Here is a 21,282-nt window from a genome sequence, read left to right as displayed (position 1 = left end):
GTGAAGTGGTTAAGAGTGGCTGCTTCTAATCTGGAGAACCAGGTTTGATTCCCCACTCCTTCACATGCAGCCAGCCAGGTGACCTTGGACGAGTCCTGGTTCTCTCAGAGCTCTCTCAGACCCACCTACCTCACAGGGTGTCTGTTATGGGGAGAGGAAAGGGAGGCACTTTGAGACTTCAGGTAGTAAAAAGCAGGGTCCAAAAACCAGATCTTCTCTCTTTCTGGGAGCAGAGATTATTTTTCTATTTTCTGCAGTGCAGCATTTAAGCACATAAGCCACACTTGTTGGCTAATGTGTTACGGCCCGGACATGGGTTTCACAATTGAGTGAAACTGGACTTGGTGCCCTCAAGATGACTTTCTATAAGGAGATAGTGTGTAACTAAAGTCAAAGTGTTTTGATAACGGATAAATTTTAGTGCCTGGGTCATATTGTAAATCAGAGTGGATTAATGTCTCTGGTGCTTTGAAACAAATTACATGTTTATTGTTTAGATGTTCTTAGCAGTTTACTGCATTGCTTTAATTAGTTTGTAAGCGGCCTTGAATTGCAACAGAAGCAAGGCTAAAAATACTTTCGGCATAATCCTTGAGATGGATAAGCGTGGAAGATTTCTTCTTGGCCATTCTTGGGGATTAATTCCCAGGAACTGCATGGCTAATCAATGCAAACCTAACTCTCCCTTCTTCTCCTGCTCGTGCTCTGAGGAAGTGGCTAACAAAGTGAAAACTTGTGAAAGCTTATTCCACGAGAAATCCGTGAGTGTTCAAGGTGCCACAAGACTCTCTGTTGATCTGGCTGCAACTGAATAACATGGACGCCCCGCAGGAGTTTAGAGATCTTAGCGATAGAGTGTGTGGCTTGCTTTCAAGAGGAGGAATTGGGTCCATGCCATTCCCCTCCCCCCAAAAAAAGCTTCCGTGAAAGAAGCACACCCCAAAACAGAAATTCTTGCTCATGGAAGGCCCGAAATACTGCATAAAATCCTTCTAGTGCGTTTCCCTGCTCGTCGAAGTAAGTTCTGTATTTGAGACATCCGGCTTGCGTGTTGGTTTCTGGAAATACGATATGGATCGCTCTTGCCCGTTGTTAATTTTGTTTTAATTGTGCAGTTTAATGGGGGGTGTGGGGAGGAATTGTTTCATGAAATGTGTGGCTTTACTTAACCATCATAATAAATATATATTATAATGAAAAGTGGGTGTAAAGTGGCTGCAAACTCAAGCATCTTAGAGAGGGGTTATTGTTAAGAGGACAGGACCTCATAAGCCTCCACGGACCATCTTACAGGTGAGTTCTTCTTTTGCGATGAAACCCTCCTTGAAGTTTAGGCCGTGTCGAGAGGCACGTGGCAAAATTGTTTTCCACCATATCAGGGAACCAGCTGGAAACAAAGGGCGGCTGTCCGTGATATACACCAATCTATTAAAAAGTCTTGACAGTTCCTTGGGAACAATGTTCACCAGGAAAAAACACTGAAACGGGAGTTTCTCCCTCGTCAAGGAAAGTAGAGGTGGGGCTAAGAGATGCACCAGCGAACAAGCAGGAACACTGTTCATAACTGTTCCAACTCAAGTTAATTTCTCTTGTTCTTTAAAAATTGCCATGAGGTCCCAATCCATATGGGGCACGGTGTGTTTTGGCTCCAGCTGCTCTTGTTCCCCACACTGCACAGGATCATGTGCCAAAACAGCAGGGAAGGGGCATGTTGGACCTGTGGCCACTATCTCATTTAATTTGCCTCTTATTTCTGATTAGCTATAGCAACCTTTCTCAATTTTTTGACCATTGATAAACCCCTAAAACAGTCTTCAGGCTTCAAGAAACCCCAGAAGTGGTGTGATGTTGCAGAATACGGTCAGGAAGCAGAGCTGTGGCCACGCCCACCCAAGGCTCCTCCCCTTCCCACCCCTTCCAGGCTGATCATTGGCCATTGGGGGGGGAGTAGTTCAACATGACCATATATGGTCCTATCACCTGATAAATGTTTAACAAATTTTAAAATTATAGGAATAATTAACTCCCACCCATTTGGGAAACCCCTCCAGGGTTGCCAAGAAACCCCTAGGGTTTCACAAACCCCTAGTTGAGAAAGCCTGGGCTAGAGGATCTTTTTCTTCCATAGAGAAAACCCTTTGCTTTGGATCCAGTACTTTCCTTCCACTCACGCTTCCTTCATCCGTCACGAAGACAGTTCTCCGCTGACAGCCTATGTTCTCTGGGCATTTCCACTTAATACACAATCGATGTATTTCCATGAGCTACAAAACACCTAGCCCCTGGGGAATACTTTCTCCATAGAAGAAGAGTTGGTTCTTATATGCCACTTTTCTCTACCCGAAGGAGTCTCCAAGCAGCTTACAATCACCTTCCCTTTCCTCTCCCCACAACAGACACCCTATGCGGGAGGGGAGGCTGAGAGAGCCCTGTTATTACTGAAGAAGAAGAAGAAGAAGAAGAGTTGGTTCTTATATGCTGCTTTTCTCTACCCGAAGGAGACTCAAAGCTGCTTACAGTCACCTTCCCTTTCCTCTCCCCACAACAGACACCCTGTGAGAGCCCTGCTTGGTCAGAACAGCTTTATCAGTACTGTGGCGAGCCCAAGGTCACCCAGCTGGCTGCATGTTGAGGAGTGGGGAATCAAACCTGGAACACCAGATTAGAAATCCACACTCCTAACCACTACACCAAGCTGGCTGTCATAGCACAGGACTGTCTCCACTACCTACGAAGGAAGAGCATGTGGAAATCATATAGAGGCTCCGAGCCTAAGCCCTTTAAGCTTTCAGAACGGAGGCAGGTGCCTGTTTAAAAATCCTGCTTCAGGAAGTTGCTTTTTTTAAACATGGACTCTTCCCCGTCATGGCTCATCCATCTTTCTTTGGGCACCTGTCACCCGACCGAACGCTCTTGAAAGGAGGCTCGGAGTGTGCTATTTCGGCACCAGGCTGCCCTCAGCGGGAAAAAGATTACCTCGAGAGCTTCACCTTATTACCTGACAAATACCTGACAAATAGAGAGTGTGCCTCTCGTTCAGAAGACAATCGTTTTGTGCCTGCTTCAGCTGGTTTTGAACAGTCCGCAGAGCTGAGGGGGTGAAAGAGAGGACTAAATATGCAGCAGGGTCATGTGTAGAAAGGGCCTTTAGGTAGCCAGTGAGGATCAGGAATGTGGCAACTATTGAGAAGGGGCTTTGGCCTTCTTGCCTGCACAGCCCCAGGGTGGTACTGTTGGGCCTTTGGAGGAAACCTATGGATATTCCAGAGGACATTTGGGTTTCTCCAAGAACACCTGGGACTGTTTTAGGTTGATAATCTGGTACAGGTTGATGATATGCAGCTGAAGCCCCTGTCTGTGCATGCTGTAGACCTTGAGTTTAACTGGGCAATGCACACACAGGAATTGAGAAGAGCCCACAGCTCAAGTGTAATTTGACACAGGGATTCCCAACCATGGCTTCCTGGAGCCCTGGGGCTCTGTGAAAGCTCCCCAGGGGCTCCTTGGCCTTTCCCCTAGATCAGGCTTTCTCAACCAGGGTTTCCTGAAACCCTAGGAGTTTTTTCTTGACTGCTCTGGGAGGGTTTCCTGAATGGGTGGGTGTTAATTATTTTTTTATATATTTTTTAAAATTGTTAAAACGTTTATCGGGTGATATGACCCTGTATGGTCATGTTAACCTGCCTCCCCTATCTAAAAAAAGCCCATGATGGGCCTAGGGGTAGGTGGGAAGGGTGAAGGACCCCGGGTGGGCGTGTCCACAGCTCTGCTTCCCAACCATATTCTGCACAATCCTGCCACTTCCGGGGTTTCTTGACAACTGAAGAATGTTTCAGGGGGTTTGCAACGGTAAAAAAGCTAAGAAAGGCTGGATCCTGTCTTAATGCACTCGGCCACCCTTCCGGTCCATTTCTGGGGTTCCTCAAAACCTGAACAATATTTGGGAGGCTCTTCCACAGTCAAAAGGTTGAAAAAGACTCCTTTGATACAACTTGCATGCAATATTTCATAACGGAGTCCAAATATACATTGACTGCAAAAAAAGGGAGGAATGGTCCCATTTTGCAAAGAGTTCGAATAGTATTATGGGCTGGATTCCACCTCCCTCGCTCTGGCCCTGTCACCTTATCTGTCTCTTAACATGCCTGTTTTCCAGATCTCCATACAGGACGGCCACAAGCAAACGTCCGTCATGGAAGAGAACGACAGCAGCCTAGATTACCAGTCGGAACCGAGCGTTGACATCTCCAGCTACCGGAAGAGCTCCCTGCACAAGACCTACCAGTCTTCTCCGCTCCAGATAGACTCCTTTGCCGTCAATTCGAGGTCATTGAGCCTAAAATCCGCCAGCCGGCGAGGGATCGACAAAGTGCCCCTCCACCCGCTGAAGTCGGAAGGGCCGGCCTCCACCCCTTACAAGAGCATCTTTTCCCCCAATTCTTTGTCCAACAGGAACGGGAGCTTGTCTTACGACAGCTTGCTCAACCCCATGTCCCCTTCGGGGAGGAGGTGCATAGCTCATTCCGCCGTGGGCTCCATCGGGTACCACTCGCCATATTTGTCTGCCAAAATGTGCCACCTGCGGGGCAGAGAGCTTCAGCGCCCACCCCCGCAGAGCTTCAGCCCCGTGCTGGGCAGCCCGGCTTCTCACCCGCGCGACCCCTCGCCGGTCCGCTACGACAACCTGTCGAAAACCATCATGGCGTCCATTCAGGAGAGGAAGGAAATGGAGGAGAGGGAAAAGCTCCTCCTCTCTCACCCAGACTCCGTGTTTGCAGACTCGGGGGTGTACGACACCCCTAGCTCTTACAGCCTCCAGCAGGTCAGCATGCTCTCGGAAGACCCTCGTAGCATCGTCCTGCGATACGGTTCTAGAGACAATCTGATGACGGCAAGCGGTTTTAGCGCGAGGAACCCTGTCCTGCAGGCCTCAGTTACTTCCCTCTCCAGTGCAATGACCAGAACGTCACGGACTTCCACGCCTTCCCTCCAGGCGGACCTAGCTAATAACAATGTCCAAGCCCACCAAGCGTTGCAGGGGAGGGTGAGCAATGGCTCCTTCAAGTCTCCTGGCCACCAAGTCCCATCATCCCCCAGCGGGATACCCAGGTCGCCTTCCTACGGCCCGAAAGCTGTCTCGTTTGTTAATGCTGTGGATATAACAGAGGCACAACCCATGGGGACTCCAAGGTACGCACAGTCTTCTTACAGCATTTCTTCTTTAAACTGTGCTAGCGTTCTTCCTTTCCTTCTTAGCAGAGATATTTTTCTTCTAGTGTTCAGGGTTTTTTAAATTTTTGCAGAAGTATTATTAAATTTTGGAAAACTGAAAAATAGCATTCAAATTGATTTCCAGGGATTTCGAAGCCCATTTCCCGTAAATAGTAGGGGAAAGTCATTAAAAGTCATTTGTTCCTACCCTACTGCAGGAGAAATGCAATTATGTAAACTCACAGTGCGTACATGCCTGAGCACTTCTTTCTCATAGACTCCAAAACCATACAGCAGTAGAGCCTTCCTGGAGTAGGTGAAAGATCTAGTTAGGTGAGCACCTTGTTTCCCGCAGACATCAACCACATGCCCCTGAGAAACTTAAAAGTGGTTCACAAGGACAATGAGATGACCTGTGGATGCCTGTGGATGCCACAATGCTGCCTCTGAGCATTAAGAGACATCAATGGGCCTGTTGGCTCTTTTTTAACCTGCTTGGAAAGCTGACCAGGCTGATGACTATCGCTGCCATCTGGTGGCCATGAGTTCCACAGCCTTGCCCACTAGCTACTGTATTTAGGGTTGCCAACCATCATTTAGAATCTCTGAGATCTCTATAACCATTTTCCTTGTGCACAGGGCATTCGCTGCTGGCCCCCTGGCCATGCACTTGAGAAAGCCCTTGGAAACTCTTTCGTAGGTCGCAATCCATCATCTAGGAAGCATGGAATAGGGCCATGCGGTCTTGTATTTTGTGTGCTGTACCACGATTAAAAGAGCCTCTTGTGGAAAGAGCCTCTTGTGGCGCAGAGTGGTAAGGCAGCCGCCTGAAAACTTTGCCCATGAGGTTGGGAGTTCAATCCCAGCAGCCGGCTCAAGGTTGACTCAGCCTTCCATCCTTCCGAGGTCGGTAAAATGAGTACCCAGCTTGCTGCTGGGGGGGTAAACGGTCATGACTGGGGAAGGCACTGGCAAACCACCCCGTATTGAGTCTGCCATGAAAACGCTAGAGGGCGTCACCCCAAGGGTCAGACATGACTCGGTGCTTGCACAGGGGATACCTTTACCTTTACCTTTACCACGATTAACCACCAGGGTGCAGCTGACTTTTTTGCTTAATGCTAACCGAATTGATGACACAGGTGGGTGTTGCTGTTTCTAAAACAGGTGTTGCTGTTTATAATAAGGAGCTCAATGGGAATGAACCTCTATTCCCCTACAAGCTGCAAGAAACAGGGAGAAGGGCTGCTGCTTCCAACTGGTCCCAGTAATGTCTCAAGATACCTTTAGCTAAAATTGCTGAGTTCATTCGAACGTGCATCGTACGTCTTGCAGTGAAAAGGAAATGTAATTTTGCTACTGGAAAAATTTGATTATGACGTTTCCTTTTAAAACATTTTAGCGTGTTACAAGACCTGCATTCCAGAATGCATTCTGGGATGTAATTAGATTGATTAAGTGGCTATTGTTAATCAAACAGGAAGAAGTGGCTGGCAGGATGGAGGGGGTGGCCCAAAGTTTGGAAAATAAAACTAGGGACCTAAGCTTTAAGGATAAGTAATACAAAAGGTTGCCTTAACCTGAATGGCCCAGGTGAGTGTGATCATGGAACAGGCCCATAGCTGGAATTTTCTTTTGTTAGAGGGGCTATTTTTGGGGTTAGGGGGTGGTTTAGCACGGCGGAGACCATCTAAATAATTACGTCAAGCGGTATATCACACAAGAAAATATAGACATTACCTAACTGTTGCCAAATGAGTACCCAACACACAAGTATTTTTCTAAAAAAATTTCTAAAACCCCAACATTAAAAAAAAACCCAAAATCTTTCACAGTTTGAGTGTAGAAAGGAGAATTGGTGGAAATTACCCATCACACATGATATGGGAAAAGAAGCAGCAAAACCCATCCCTGGATCCAAAGAGACAGGGCAGGTGATAAATACAGTAATAATAAGAAAAATAAAACATTTTGAGTCCAGCCACCCATCTGAAGCTGAAATTTTCTTACTGTCAGGAAATGACTGCTTTCGGTGGACTTCCTTCAGGCCTCAAGCCTCCCAAGCCTCCAGGAATTTCCCAACGTGGAATCCATAACCCTCCAGGGCTTTCCCAAATTCCCACAATATGCCTTCCTCTGGTGAGATTTCAGCCACCTTTACTGGTTGCTTGTTGTCAAGGCAACCAAAAATGGCAGCCGAATTCTTGCTGGAGGCAGGAATATCAAGCGAGCCTTATTCGGCACGCACAGCAACAAAGGCAAGGGAGGGAAATTGGTGAAGGTAATGGACACATAAATACAAAGTATTTGTACAATAGAAATTGGGTCGGGGGGGGGGATGTAGGAGATTCCTGCCCCATGGAATCCCATTGCCACTGTACTGTCTCAGAGATGGGGAAGACACACAGGCTCATCCCCATGTGGGAAACACCTTCAAGAAACGCCCTAAAGCAGGGGTAGTCAACCTGTGGTCCTCCAGATGTCCAAGGACTACAATTCCCATGAGCCCCTGCCAGCGTTTGTCCACGAACATCTAGAGGACCACAGGTTGACTACCCCTGCCCTAAAGAATGTTCTTTGCAGAATCAGAACAAAAACAGCTTCCAGAATGCTTGTAGGGAACTTTTCCGTCTGCTAACTCTCCACCTGCTTCTTTTCCTTCCGATGCAGGGAGGACATCCAGTTGAAGACACCTCACAGTAAAATTAACGGACAGCCTAAAGGGATTTCAAGGGTAGAGTGTCGACTAGGGTCAACGCCAAGCCCCCAGGGCCCTCCAGTCAGTCCGGCTAGGCATTCAAACGTTAAGAAAGTGTCTGGAGTGGGTGGAACAACCTACGAAATTTCAGTATAGAAAAAAAATGGAATTTGTGAAACAAAGAGCCATTCACAAAGCCAGCCGTGCAGCTGGGTGCACTGTGAAAACTCAGATAATAACGCCAACAAGAAGAAGAGGAGGAGCAGCTGATGGTGTCTTTTCTGTTTCGTTTCATGGGGGTTAGTCGGTTTTTGTTTTTGAAAGTTGAAAAAAAAACCCTCCTTTTTTTTTTAAACTCTCTTTTTTGGCCAAAAACCAGCTGCAGCCTTATTTGTGAAGAAATGAAACTTTGTACAGCTCATTGGAAAAATCTCTCCGACAGGCAGTTGGGAACTAGCTGGACCAATCGACGGATACGCGGCGCCGCGGGTCAGAGGTGGCTCTCGCTTTTGTGGAAGAGAACGGGAAAAGCCATTGTGCGTTTGTCTTGTCCACCAAATCCTGTCCTTTCGATGTTGTACTGTGATCTAAAAGAACAGCTTGAATAGGCTCAGTGGTTCTCCCTTTCCCTTCCCTCTGAGTTTGATGGCAAACGATATGATAGAATGACAGAGTTAAATAGCTCCCCCCCCCCATCCTATAAATTACGAGCACTAGATTTCTTGAAGGATGCTGCTGCCGCCTAATGCAGCAAATAACAATGGCTGTCCATTCATTTTGCAGGAGGAAACAGATTCAGGTGGGCATCCAGATGCACGTAAGAAGAGCCCTGATGATCAGACCAAACATTTATCTAGTCCAGCATCCTGTTTCCCATGGTGGCTGGCCAGATGTTTTCAAAAAGCCCACAAGGAGCAGTCCTTCTCTGCAGTTGGCCAAGCAACCTTGGCCAACTGGAGGTACCTTGCCCCGAACATGGTGATCCCATGTAGAGATTTACGGCCAAGCCTTTGCTAAATCTCTCTTCCACAATTGCCTCTGAGGCACTTGTAGAACCATCTGAGCTAGAGGCCATCATGCCGTGTGGTGGTGGCGAATCCCACAAATCAATCATGCATTATAGGAATCAGTGATGTCTTATCTTCTGCCCATTAAGTTCTCCCCAAGTTTCAGTATTATGAAAAAGGGTGGCAAATTTGTCTCTGCCCTCTTTCTCTGCACCACATTTCAAGGCGTGCCCATCTGTTTCCTCCGTTGGAATGAATGGAGAAAGTTCTCGGGATCAAGGAACCCTCGTACATGCGCACACGCATGGGTTTCTGTGCCGTTGTGTGCAAGAGCAGGGCCCAAGCAACATCATCCATGTTCTCCTTCACTTAAAGGGGTCCATTAATCCTTAGACCAGCGGTAGTCAAACTGCGGCCCTCCAGATGTCCATGGACTACAATTCCCAGGAGCCCCTGCCAGCATTCGCTGGCAGGGGCTCCTGGGAATTGTAGTCCATGGACAACTGGAGGGCCGCAGTTTGACTACCCCTGCTTTAGACCATCATGCTGTCTTTTCGCGAGTGTCTTCTGACCAAGGGAAGAGGAGAAAGCCGTATGGAGGGATCCCGTTATCCTTCGCCACCTTGCATTAAATCCTGTGTCCGTATGAGTTTGTCTTTTGTGTACAAGAGCTGTCACACAAAGAAGCAACTTCCATTCCTCCTGGGTTTATTCTTTTTTAAGCCAGTTCTGTTCAGAGAAAAGAAACCCCCAAATATTCAACTGGTATTCCATTACGGTGAACAGGCGTCCTCACTCTCCCTGGTGTGTGCTTCTGTAGATGGGCTTTCATACGGTGTCTTGTCTCACACTCTTGCAGTGTGTATCATCTCAGCACAAGGTTACGGTGGTCTGTTGAAATGTGCTCTGTGCGTGTATGTGTGTGTGTGACTGATTGTGTGCGACTGTCATCCAAGCACAGGCCTGTAAGAGTTACAAATGTGTCGCCTGCCTGATGCCCAGTGAGTTTTTGAAAACTTTTGCAAACAGGCTTGTATTTTCCATTGCGGGTGTTCAGGACACCTAGGGCTCCGCTGGAGTAGAGCTGATTTGAAAACGGGGAAAAGTTGCTTGAAGACATTTGAGCGGTTTCTATTCCGAAGCAGTATTATTTCCCCCCACCATTTTCTCAGTCGTGGATGCTGCTGGATTTTGGAATTGGAAAGAAACGCAATGTGTAAAAAATAAATAAATCCGGGAACCTGATAAGCCCATCATTACATTAAAAGCCACCAACCAGAGCTAAGATTTGCATTTTGCTGTAAATAGAAGCTTCCCTTGGCGTTCAGCTCTGAAAGCACAATTTGAGTAAGTCCAGGACTTTCAAAGCTGCGGTTCCGATTGCGGAATTCTTGCGGGGTTTCATTTCGGCTCTAATCCAGGCCGCTCTGATTTTCAGGGGTTGAGCGCGTGTTTTATTGCAGCACTTCCAAATCCAGATAGAAAGACCGCTTGACGCCGGCCGCTGATTCCTTTCCAGGCCACAGAGCTGGCATCAACTTTAAAAAGTTTTGGCAGGCTGCATTGCTTCCTTTGCACGCTTGCTGCAAGGAAAATGAGGTCCAAACAGTCTCCAGCCAACCCAGATATTGCCATGCGTTGAGCAACCTTCCGTCAGGCTCAGTATTCAGCCGCAGCCGGAAGAAGAACTCTGTGCAACTGGGAACTTGTCCTCACCCATTTGTGTTGCTTTGGTCGGTCCTAATGAAACAAGTGTAACCCTGTTAGCTCTCTGAATGGATCAGCAAAGCTTCCAGTGATCTTTGTTCTGGTAAGAGAAGTGGCTGTGAGGTCCAGTCCAGACTGCAGGATGTGTCTATCGATACAAGCTCTTAGCAGGGACAGTCTTAAGCAAAGTGGTACCCTTGCCCGTTTCTTGAAGGTGGTGGGTTTAGAAGGGCAGAACTCTTTCCTTTCTTCACGTCTCCCCATTGATGCTTCCCCCCGGGCGCTTAGAAAAAGAAGCGTAAACGTTTGAGGTTTCCAGCCAATGTTAACGAATTAGAAAGCGGCCAAAAGATCCTAAAGAAAAAAGCCATAAGCGTTCTAGGAGCGGGCACAGAGATCTCTGTGAGATGTTTCATGGGAAACATGTAATATTTTACACCCCAGTGCAGGCTTTCTCAACCAGGGGTTCGTGAAACGCTCAGGTTTCTGGATGGCCCGGTTTCCCGAATGGGGTCGGAGTTAACTAATTTATAATGTATTTTTAAAATTGGTTAAATATTTATCGGGTGATAGGACCATATATGGTTATGCTGACCTGCTCTCACTTACAAAATGTTCAATGATGGGCCTGGAGGGGGTAGGAAGGGGAGGGGCCCTGGGTGGGCGTGGCCACAGTTATGCTTCCCAACCACATTCTGTAGGATCGCACCACTTCTAGGTTTTCTTGAAGCCTGAAGGGGTTTCCCAGTGGCAAAAAAGTTGAGAAAGGCTGCCCTAGTGGTTAAGAACCATCACGGAACACCCACAGTTTTCCCATTTCAACTTGTCCTGGTGTGCCATCATACTGACTATATTATGTGTGCGGAGGCTGCATGCTTGTGCGGGGTTGGGAATTAAAGACTGTAATTGTAGGATCCTTTCCCTTGTGGCAATTTCCGACTGCAGGAGTGTTCTTGTGAATTATTGCTGCGGCTGAAGGCAAGCGCAAGGGCTTTGTCCGAATGCTTTGCTCGGGGAAAGTATCTGCTCGCGTGCCAAAAAGGAAGGCATGGCTTTTTGGCATGCAAGTTCCCATCCTCCAACGATACTGGGAATCCAGAAGAGTGCAGAAACGGATGCTCATACATGTGCCTATATTGTGATAGTTACATCATGCTTAGGAACGCACACATCCACGGCCTGACCACATGTGCTGTATTCCCAGGCCGGAGACTGAATTGGCCTTTACTTCCATATTAAAACCACAGCCAGGGTCTGGGTTTCCCCAATGCAATCTAAGGGGAAATATAATTGAGATTTTAGCAGGTTTGTTGTTTGGCTTCCAGGTATTGCAGATTAATCGAGATGTGGATCAGACTAGCAGTGCACAGAAAAAAATCAAAAGAGTTGGAAGGGGCCATACAGGCCATCTAGTCCAGCCCCTTGCTCAATGCAGGATCAGGCTAAAGCAGCTTTTCTCAGTGTATTTACCGTTGAGAGACCTCTGAAATGTTCTTCAGGCTTCAAGAAACCCCAGAAGTGGCGCAATCGTGCAGAATGTGGTTGGGAAGCAGAGCTGTGGACACGCCCACCTGTGGCCCCTCCACTTCCCACCCTCTCCAGACTGATCATTGGCCATTTTGGGGGGGCAGGAGGGGAGGTCGACATGACCACATATGGTCATATCACCTGATAAATATAGAAAATTAACTCCCCTCCATTTGGGAAACCCACAGCCATCAAGAAACCCCAGGGTTTCCCAAAATCCTGGTTGAGAGAGCCTGGCCTAGAGGATCTATTTTGCATGGCTTTGCTTGAATGATCACGGCCCTTTACCCAGGAGCTTAAAATGACGTAATGTGAGCTAGAAGAAGATGCTGTTTTTCTCTACCAGAAAGAATTTCAAAGCGGCTTACAATCACCTCCCCTTTTCTCTCCCCGCAACAGACACCCTGTGAGGTGGGTGAGGCTGAGAGAGCTCTCACAGGACTGCTCAGTGAGAACAGCTCTTATCAGAACTTTAATGAGCCCAAGGTCACCCAGCTGGCTGCATGTGGAGGAGCAGGGAATCAAACCCGGCTGGCCAGATTAGAAGCTGCCGCTCTTAACCACTCCACCGAGCTGGCTCTGTTCAGAGCTTATCCTGATGTAAGTGGTGGAGACTTCTGCTCAATTCAGGGGGCACATGGCCCCAGTAGTTCAGGGGCAGGGCTGATCTACCCTTTCCCCTGATCCCGTGCTTCCAGTTGGATGGAAATCCAGCTTGTTAGCGGGCTTACAACAACTCTGGTCAGGAAAAGACAGATGGGACACCTCCAGAGCCGTGAGACCAATGTAGTTACCCCTTTTAGTCTCAAAGTTTCTAGCCTGGTGCCAGCCTCCTATGAGCATCCCTGGCTTTTGCTGACGGATGAGATCGATCCGGTCTGGGTTGCAAACCCGTTATCTGCATGTGGTCATTTTTTGTCCTTTTGGAAATAAAATACTTTTAACCCTTTTTGTGTTAATAATATATATATATATATTTAATTTTTTCCCACCCTTTTGAACGTGCAGGGCAGGTCACCTCAGCAAAATCAATATACAATTTAAAACTCGAAAACAATTACCATGCACAAATACCCTCTCTAAAATTCCCACATGCACTAGTCCTCTAGTAGGGAGCTGACCTTCTGGCTTCTCCTCCTCCTGGTGGTGAGGCCAGCTATTTCGTTGGGTATTGTAGCCCTTGACCATAAACCCAGTGGAACAGCTCCACCTCAAAGGCCCTGTGGAACAGATTGAGGTCCTGCAGGGCCCTGATTTTTCCTGGGAGCTCATTCCACCAGGCTGGGGCCAGGACTGAAAAGGCCCTGGAGCTGGTCAATTTCACTTCTCCTGAGATTATATGTAGGAGACAGCATTGTTGGGAAGTGGGGTATTACAGGCCCAGAGAAATGATTATTGGGCCCTGAATTTGATACCGTTATATATTCTGAGGCTCCAAACATAAAAGGCTAAAGCTTTGAGTTATGGCTTCCGCCAGGAAGGGAAAAAGAAGAGAATCACAATCTGTAAAATACTTTCTCAGACTCATGAATTCTGTAAAACCCCAACTTTATTTGTATGGAGGGTTGTGGGTGTGTGGGGAACCCACTATTTCAAACCATTTACTGCCAGGGCGAATTACCTCTCATGCAAGGGAGGAAGTAACAAGAAAATGATTATGTAAGTGAATGCCCCGGGGTTGCATATCATTAGGGTTACGATGAAAGAGGGATCCATGCAGACATCAAATGCAGGCAGTAGCTTGTTAAATCTAGATGCAAGGCTCCTCTGGGATAAGGATTCATTTCATATTAATAGGCTTATGATAGACCTAGATTTTTTTTTTTTTTTGGTTCTCTTTGAGGTTTGCATTTATAATAACCCAACTGGATTGGAGACGGCAGTAAATTATTCAAATCTTCCTGGAAGTTGACATCTCGAGATTACCATAACGACAAACGGCAAGATGCAGCCGGTTCAGACCCACTGTCTCGCTAATGCCCTGATTCTAAATACATTAACTTGAAAGTAAAGCCATTCCATTTCAGCAGAATGTTAATGCAAGCACACGGACATAAAATGGGCTTGCCAGAGAGCAAACCGGAGGCGCCCGCTTGTAATGAGCTGTAGAATCGGGAGGGTTGTAGAAGGGGGTGGGACCTCTGGGAGTCCCACCCCCAGAAGGAAGTAAGGAGATAGACAGGCAGTAGTAAATTTAAGGATATAGGTCAAGAATCTCTGGATTGTCTGTCATCTAGCTGTGGACTGGAACCTGAGTTCTTGATCCTGCACAGCACATGGGTTAAGGCTGGCAGCAGGCCGACATCAAAAGCATAACCTGGCACACTGGCTCATTTTGATGCATCTCGTGGTGCATACAATGCATGTCATGATAGGTAATCGCTGCTGATTTAACAATCCAAAGGGCTTAGTTCTGACAAAGGTGAGTTGGCTCTCACTGTACCATCTTGTTCCAGTTGGAAGAAGCAAGAGAAAACAATTGGTTTAAAGAGATTCACCCGCGGATTTTAATTCTAGGTAAAAAAACAAAAACAAAAATATTTTAAACATATATTCTAGGGGATGGTCATACCCCAGGGCCAAAAGTTGTTGTGTTGGGCAGAAAAGCTCCAACAATAACACAGTGGGAAAGATTATTGCGTTTGACAACACTACAATTTCCAGAACTTGAGTAACTCACCAATATGTTTAATTTACAATGCTAAACTATTTGAAAATCTGAAAGAGTAAAAACTATGCTTGCCCCCAGTTAGCATTAACGTTCGTGAATTTTAAAGGGAAACATCTAAAAATATCTAAAATTCATAGTTTCTAATGTTTTTGTTATTGGGGAATTTTTCTACCCCAAGTTATCAGAAAAGGTCATTAGATACCTTTCCAAAGTACAAAAGCCAATATTAAAATGCATTGGTTTCTAGAGTTGTTTTACACACACAAAATACCATTTTGGATTACAGAAAACCAACTGTAAGTACTTTGGGGACATAACAATACAGTCATCTCTTGACACTGCCAACAAAAGTGAAGCCAGGGTACAAAACATACCCCAAGTCCTTCCCCAATGTTCCTCCCTGGCCCTGGTATTCAGATGTTTACAGACTCAGAATATGGAGGTTCCCTTTTCATCACCATGATTTGGGCCAGTTTGACATAATGGTTAAGAGTGGTGGATCTGGAGAACCACATTTGGTTCCCGTCTCCTCTGCCTGCAGCCAGCTGGGTGACCTTGGGCCAGTCACAGTTCTCTCAAGGCTCTCTCAGGTGCTTTTTGTGGGGAGAGGAAGGGAAGGTGATTGTAAGCCACTTTGAGACTTTGTACGGTAGAGCAGTGAAAAATAGGGTATAAAAACCAATTATTTCTTCTTCACACTGTACCACCCCTCATTATTTCCTCACAACACCCTGATGGGAAAGATTTGGGGGAGTGCTAGTAACTGGCCTGCAACAGGGTGGCAATTTGAATGCAGATCTCTCCTCTCAAAGTGCCTACACTGAAGGGTACGCCTGTTTGGCTCTCTCCTTTAACTGGACTGTATCACCGAATCATTTCAGGATGTGCATTATGAGCTTGATTGCCTCAATGCTCCTTCATGAGAAAACTGACACAGGAGACCCAAACAGCCTGACTTTCTACATTCAAGGGCTGGGAGACACAGCAGAGGATCATGTCAGCCTTCCCGTGCAGTCCAAGAAATGGCGAATTGCTACCTTTGCAAACCGGGTCTAAAGGGTTAAAGAGGCACCCCATCTAGTTCAAGCTGCCAGAGCTCCTACCCAGTCCCCACCCCCAGGTCCTGTTTGGGCCTTGGTTTCTGCTCAGGTGGATGAGATGCCAGTCTTTTGGGGAATCACAAAAAATGACAACAGATGGGTCCAGACCTTGTTACCACTATGGCTCCCCCTCCCACCCCCCTCCACATTAAAACAAGGCCCTGCCCCAGTCATAATGAAGGACAGATCCATGGCCCATTAATCTGTTTTATCTCTTTTTTGTTTGAAAAGATCACACTCCCGTTCCAGCGTTTCACCGTTAACATTTCATTGTGAATTCGTACTGTTTAAAGAAACAGTTGTTGTTTCTGCATTACTCACCCAGCCTGGGTTGTCGTTTCGTCTTAGCGACACCACGGACATCATCTTAGGGCGAGCTGCAGTTTTATATCTTTGAAGTCACTGTACTGGAAGGGGGGGGGGAGAGGATGAACAGTTGTCGTTCGCGGCACTACATGCCTTTTCTATTTGCCACAAAAACGGCAGGAGAGTTGGATTTCCTTTTTGTTTTGTTTTCCTTTTAACTTGAAGCCTTAATCTCTTACTTCTTTGTCTGAATGAGCGATGGAGGGGAATGATTCAGATACACTTTTTTTTTTTTTTTTGCTTGGGCTCAACGCTATGATTTGCCCAGGTAGGCTGAAAAAAAAAAAGCTAGCAGGGAAGATAAAAGGGCTTTTTGCAGAGTTACAGGAGGGCAAACAGAGAATTCCCTTGGGGATGTATATTTTCGTGGGAATGGCAGATCAGGTTTCAGAGACGTCTTCAGAGGTATCAAAGAGACTCCCAAGGCCTTTATTTCTTTGTGTGTGTGTGTATATATATTTATATATATATATAAACACAGTGACATTAAATACTCTTTCTTTCGGTAGGTAACCTCGACTGTAAAAAAAATAAAATTAAAAAAACTATGCAGATGTATGCTTTAATGTTGAAAAATCTGATATGCAGCAAAGATGGCTTGCTGAAAAATCAAGCCCAGAGTTGTGTAAATATTTGCCCGGGATTATTGTTCTATTGGGACTCTAAGGGAGCCTCGCCAGGTGACGATGAGCACACAGGCCCGCAGGAGGGACCGAGTGGCAGCCGTGGCAATGTTTGACGGAGTCGGTCTACATGTGATTCTAGAGGCAGAGAGAGACAACGGTCACGGACGAGCAGACTGGAGGCAATCTGGCTCTTAAGTGCACGATTCGAGAACCTTGTGTTGAGATATCTAAACAGTCTGTATTTTACCTGTTCTACCTTGAATTTTTTGGAATGTATCTGTGAAGGCTTTGTGGAGCTCCGTCTGTAATTCTCATTTCTGTGGCTCTCAATTACATATGTATATATTTTTCAGCTTTTGGAGTTGTGGTGTTTTATGGGGTCAATGGGCAGCATTTTTCGCATTCAGGCAGCCACGCTAGAGGTTCTGGAAACGTGGCACGCAGTTGCCCCGCAGAGATCATTGAGATCTGGTATAGGATAGCAGGGACAGCATTGCGGTGTAGCCAGTGTGGTAGAGTGGTTAAACAGCGGTGGTTTCTAATCTGGAAAGCCAGGTTTGATTCCCCACTCCTCCATATGCAGCCAGCAAGGTGACCTTGGGCCAGTCACAGTTCTCTCAGAGCTCTCTCAGCCCCCCACGTACCTCACAAGGTGTCACTTGTGGGGAGAAGAAAGGAAAGCAATTGTAATCCAACTTGAGACTCCTTCTGGTAGTGAAAAGTGGAGTATAAACACAGCTCTCCTCTTCTTCATACTAGGACAAGCCAGAGGCCTATGAAGCTGAATTGTCTATTTTAACTAGTGATGGGAGAGGACTCCTCCATTTAAATTAGGAGGTGCACCCCTGAACATTCAGCAATTATAGAATGCTCAAAATGGCTCTCAATTTATTGTAAATGTTTTGCAATCTCACACTGGGTTTCCACAGCTCTCCCTGCTCCCTTCCCCTCTCAGCTGTATATCCAATCCACACGACAGGGAAAACATTGACCTGCAAAGGAAATATGCTTGAAATGTGGCTATTAGATGACACATCCCTTGCCTATCATGTCCCTGGCATATAAGTGGTCCAAACGAAACAGCATATTTTGAGCACGGCTCACTGCACCAGCCACCATATTGAATGCTGTCCCCATGCTCTGCGCAGATTGAAGGCTATTTGAAGAAGTGTTTTAAGCTGTACACAAATCATAAATACCATTGTATGTGGGGCTCAACTCAACAGGACGTGAGAAAGGTAAGTTCCCTGTTTTTAATATTTTGTTTGCAAATCTTAGAGTCTGGGTCCTCAATATCTGAGGGACCGCCTCTCAGAATACGTTCCCCAGAGAGCTCTTCGAATGAGAAATACCAACCAGCAGAGGATCCCTGCCCCCAAGGAAATACGGCTGGCCTCAACCAGAGACAGGGTCTTTTCAGGCATGGCTCCTGCTTGGTGGAATGAGCACCCGGAGTGAGATCAGGGCCTTGCCTGAAGTAACCGAGTTCCGCAGGGCCTGCAAGATGGAGCGGAGTTTGAGGCCAGCTAGATAGCAGCTATAGCAAATACCCAGCTTCCCTCCTGCCCCCTCTGCCCTCCTTTCCTCACCGGCCCCTCCCAATAAGTTAATAGCATCTTTCTGGCCACAACTTGACTTCAGTAATTAAAACTGATGCAAAGGTGTTAAATAGTGGTTTTATATAATTTTAACCCGCTTTTTAAATCTTTGTGAAGCATTGTTTTATGGAGTTTTTTGGACTATGTACGCCACCAGACGGGCAACTGAGGGGGGTATATAAACTACTAAATAAATAAATAAATAAATAAATCGTTCTGATGAAAAACAAGTTGGGACTGAAACAAGGCTGCCTTAGCGTCAATGTATCAATTACACCAGGGGTAGTCAACCTGTGGTCCTCCAGATGTTCATGGACTACAATTCCCACGAGCCCCTGCCAGCGTTTGCTGGCAGGGGCTCGTGGGAATTGTAGTCCATGAACATCTGGAGGACCACAGGTTGACTACCCCTGAATTACACCAACATATCAATTATACCAGCTTGGTGTAGTGGTTAGGAGTGCGGACTTCTAATCTAGCAAGTCGGGTTCAATTCCCTGCTCCCCCACATGCAGCCAGGTGGGTGACCTTGGGCTCTCCACACCACAGTTAAAGCTGTTATGACAGAGCAGGAATATCAGGGCTCTCTCTGCTTGGAGACTCCTTTGGGTAGAAAAAAGCAGCATATAAGAACCAACTCTTCTTCTATTCTACCTCAGTATTACCTCCTCTGATTGCCAGCCACTCTCCAAGGTTTTGGGAAGAGAAGGGTCTTTCCCTGGCCCCTCCTACCAGGTATATATTAACTGGAGACGTGGGGGTGAACCTGCCTCACAGGACTGTTGTGAAAGGGGAGAGGGTGATGTTCCCCACTTCAGATTTCCTGGAGAAAGGATAGATTCAATGTGCTGTCAACCCATCTATTAGGATGGGGAATGGAATTTTGGAAGCTAAGCAGTATCAATACATGGATGGGAGACCCAACATTGCAGAGGAAGGTAATGGCAAACTAGCCCTGCTCATGCACTTCCTTTGCAAGCCCCATGGGATCACCATAGGTTGTCAGTGCCTTCACTACACGTTACAAACATGCCCACAAGATTGTTTATAGCAGGGGTGGCCAAACTGTGGCTCTCCAGATGTCCACGGACCACAATTCCCATGAGCCCCTGCCAGTGTGAGGGAGGGGCTCCTGGGAATTGTTGTCCATGGACATCCAGAGCCACAACTGGGTCACCCCTGGTTTAAAGAGTCTTAACTGGTAGGATTCAAACTAGGTTCTCCTACGCTAGATAATGTTAGTGACTCTTGTGTACAACGAAAACGATCGGTAAGCTGCCCATCACACGACTGAGCACAGATGGCGCCATCTTTATGTACGGTCTTTGGCTGGTCCTTCTCACTGTCAACACATTTGGGAGAATGACGTGGAGGGCCACGGACAGAGTGTGTATGCCAAGCAGCCCATAGCATTTTATAGGCATTCCCTTATGGCCACCGTGGATTTAGGCAACTGCAAACTAAATCTAGTTTGATTCAATAGCTGGAAAATGGCTACATATGTCAAAGTGATAATTAAAAACAGAACCAACAGACTATTATTTATCAGGGTCTGTTGTCTTAATTTCTGCATAGCCCTCCCCCAAGCATACGCCACACACTGTCAATTCCCCTCCCCGACAATATGTTTGCATAACATACAATATGCTCTAGTTTCTGCTAGGCGCCAATCAATGTCAGATTTAAAAATATATATTTGGACAAGGACCTTCCTAAATTGCCATTACTGTAAATGATTTCACATGCCCTGATGGATCTATTTTTAATGAGCGCTCCAATTATACCCTGTCTGAGATTCTGCAGAACAGATGGGCTTGCCATTTGTATTGAAATGTAAGCATTTATACAAAATATTCATGCTAAACCTTTTAGAGTTGGAAAGGAACCCGTTAGGAAAGGTTGGGATGATTTTGTGCAACGGGGATTATCTCTTGGCGGCGTTCCTCGGGCCTGCCCCAACGTTTTAAGGCAGTCCGGGGGAGAAACGGAATGGCTTTTCTGAAAGCAAGTGTGTGTGTTTTTTTTAAATACCCTTAATGCATTTGATTACAGCCAAAGCTCAAATAGTTGGGAAAGGTCAGGGATTAGCTTGCTCTTGCACTGGAGAGAGGGAGGGAGGGAGAGGAAAGAGCCAAGGGGTTCCGAGCACTTAAGTGTGGACAGAGTTTTATGACACCTCTTTAAACCATTTGAATGTTTTTAATTTCCACGCAGCATTTGCAATGTTGTTTGGACATCTTCCTAAATCCCTAAGGCAGCTTTGCAACGTTTTAGGCTTGATGTTAAGAAGCTTCTCAGCCTCCCACGAGAGAACTTGCTCCAGCACAGACGAAATGCCTCTGGAGAAAGCCTTTTCCCCGTGACTGTAGGCCAAACGAAGCGGCCTTTGCTGTCAGGAGAATGAAATCGGGGCTGTTCAAGGGCAGAGGAGGTTTAACACTTCCTGTCTGAGTGGGTGGATGCCTGTGCATATCTCATTGGGTTTGCCCCTGAGCACATCTGGAAGCAAGGCTGAGCTTCTACACCAGGAGAGGCCAAACTGTGGTTCTCCGGATGTCCATGGACTACAGTTCCCAGGAGCCCCTGCCAACATGGTGCTGGGGATTGTAGTCCACGGACATATGGGCTGAATCTGCACAGAGCTTTTATTCCAATCTCCTAGAGAACTGGGGTAGACCAGAAGATGGTTTCGACTACAGAAATGGATCTTACTTTAAAATGTATCTTTATTACTTTTGTATACTGGCTGTTTAGGAAGTCCATTGAAAGTC

At 46.6% G+C, this 21,282-nt stretch overlaps 1 protein-coding gene across 2 annotated transcripts in view; it reads left to right on the top strand.

Annotated features, from left to right (window-relative positions):
• The window catches only part of ZDHHC8 (zDHHC palmitoyltransferase 8), an 88,597-nt gene extending 79,255 nt beyond the window's left edge, over positions 1–9,342 (top strand). For both annotated transcript variants that reach the window (XM_077307239.1, XM_077307240.1), the window contains exons 10-11: positions 4,157–5,190; positions 7,882–9,342. In XM_077307239.1, the coding sequence (XP_077163354.1) occupies positions 4,157–5,190; positions 7,882–8,065 (1,218 nt within the window). In that variant the 3' untranslated portion in view covers positions 8,066–9,342. The remainder of the gene's footprint in view (positions 1–4,156; positions 5,191–7,881) is intronic.
• The last annotated feature ends 11,940 nt before the right edge of the window (positions 9,343–21,282 follow it).

The sequence above is a fragment of the Paroedura picta genome, chromosome 13 (genome assembly GCF_049243985.1).
Source record: "Paroedura picta isolate Pp20150507F chromosome 13, Ppicta_v3.0, whole genome shotgun sequence".
In the NCBI taxonomy this organism is placed as follows: domain Eukaryota; kingdom Metazoa; phylum Chordata; class Lepidosauria; order Squamata; family Gekkonidae; genus Paroedura; species Paroedura picta.
This window is presented reverse-complemented; position numbering and strand designations above follow the sequence as displayed.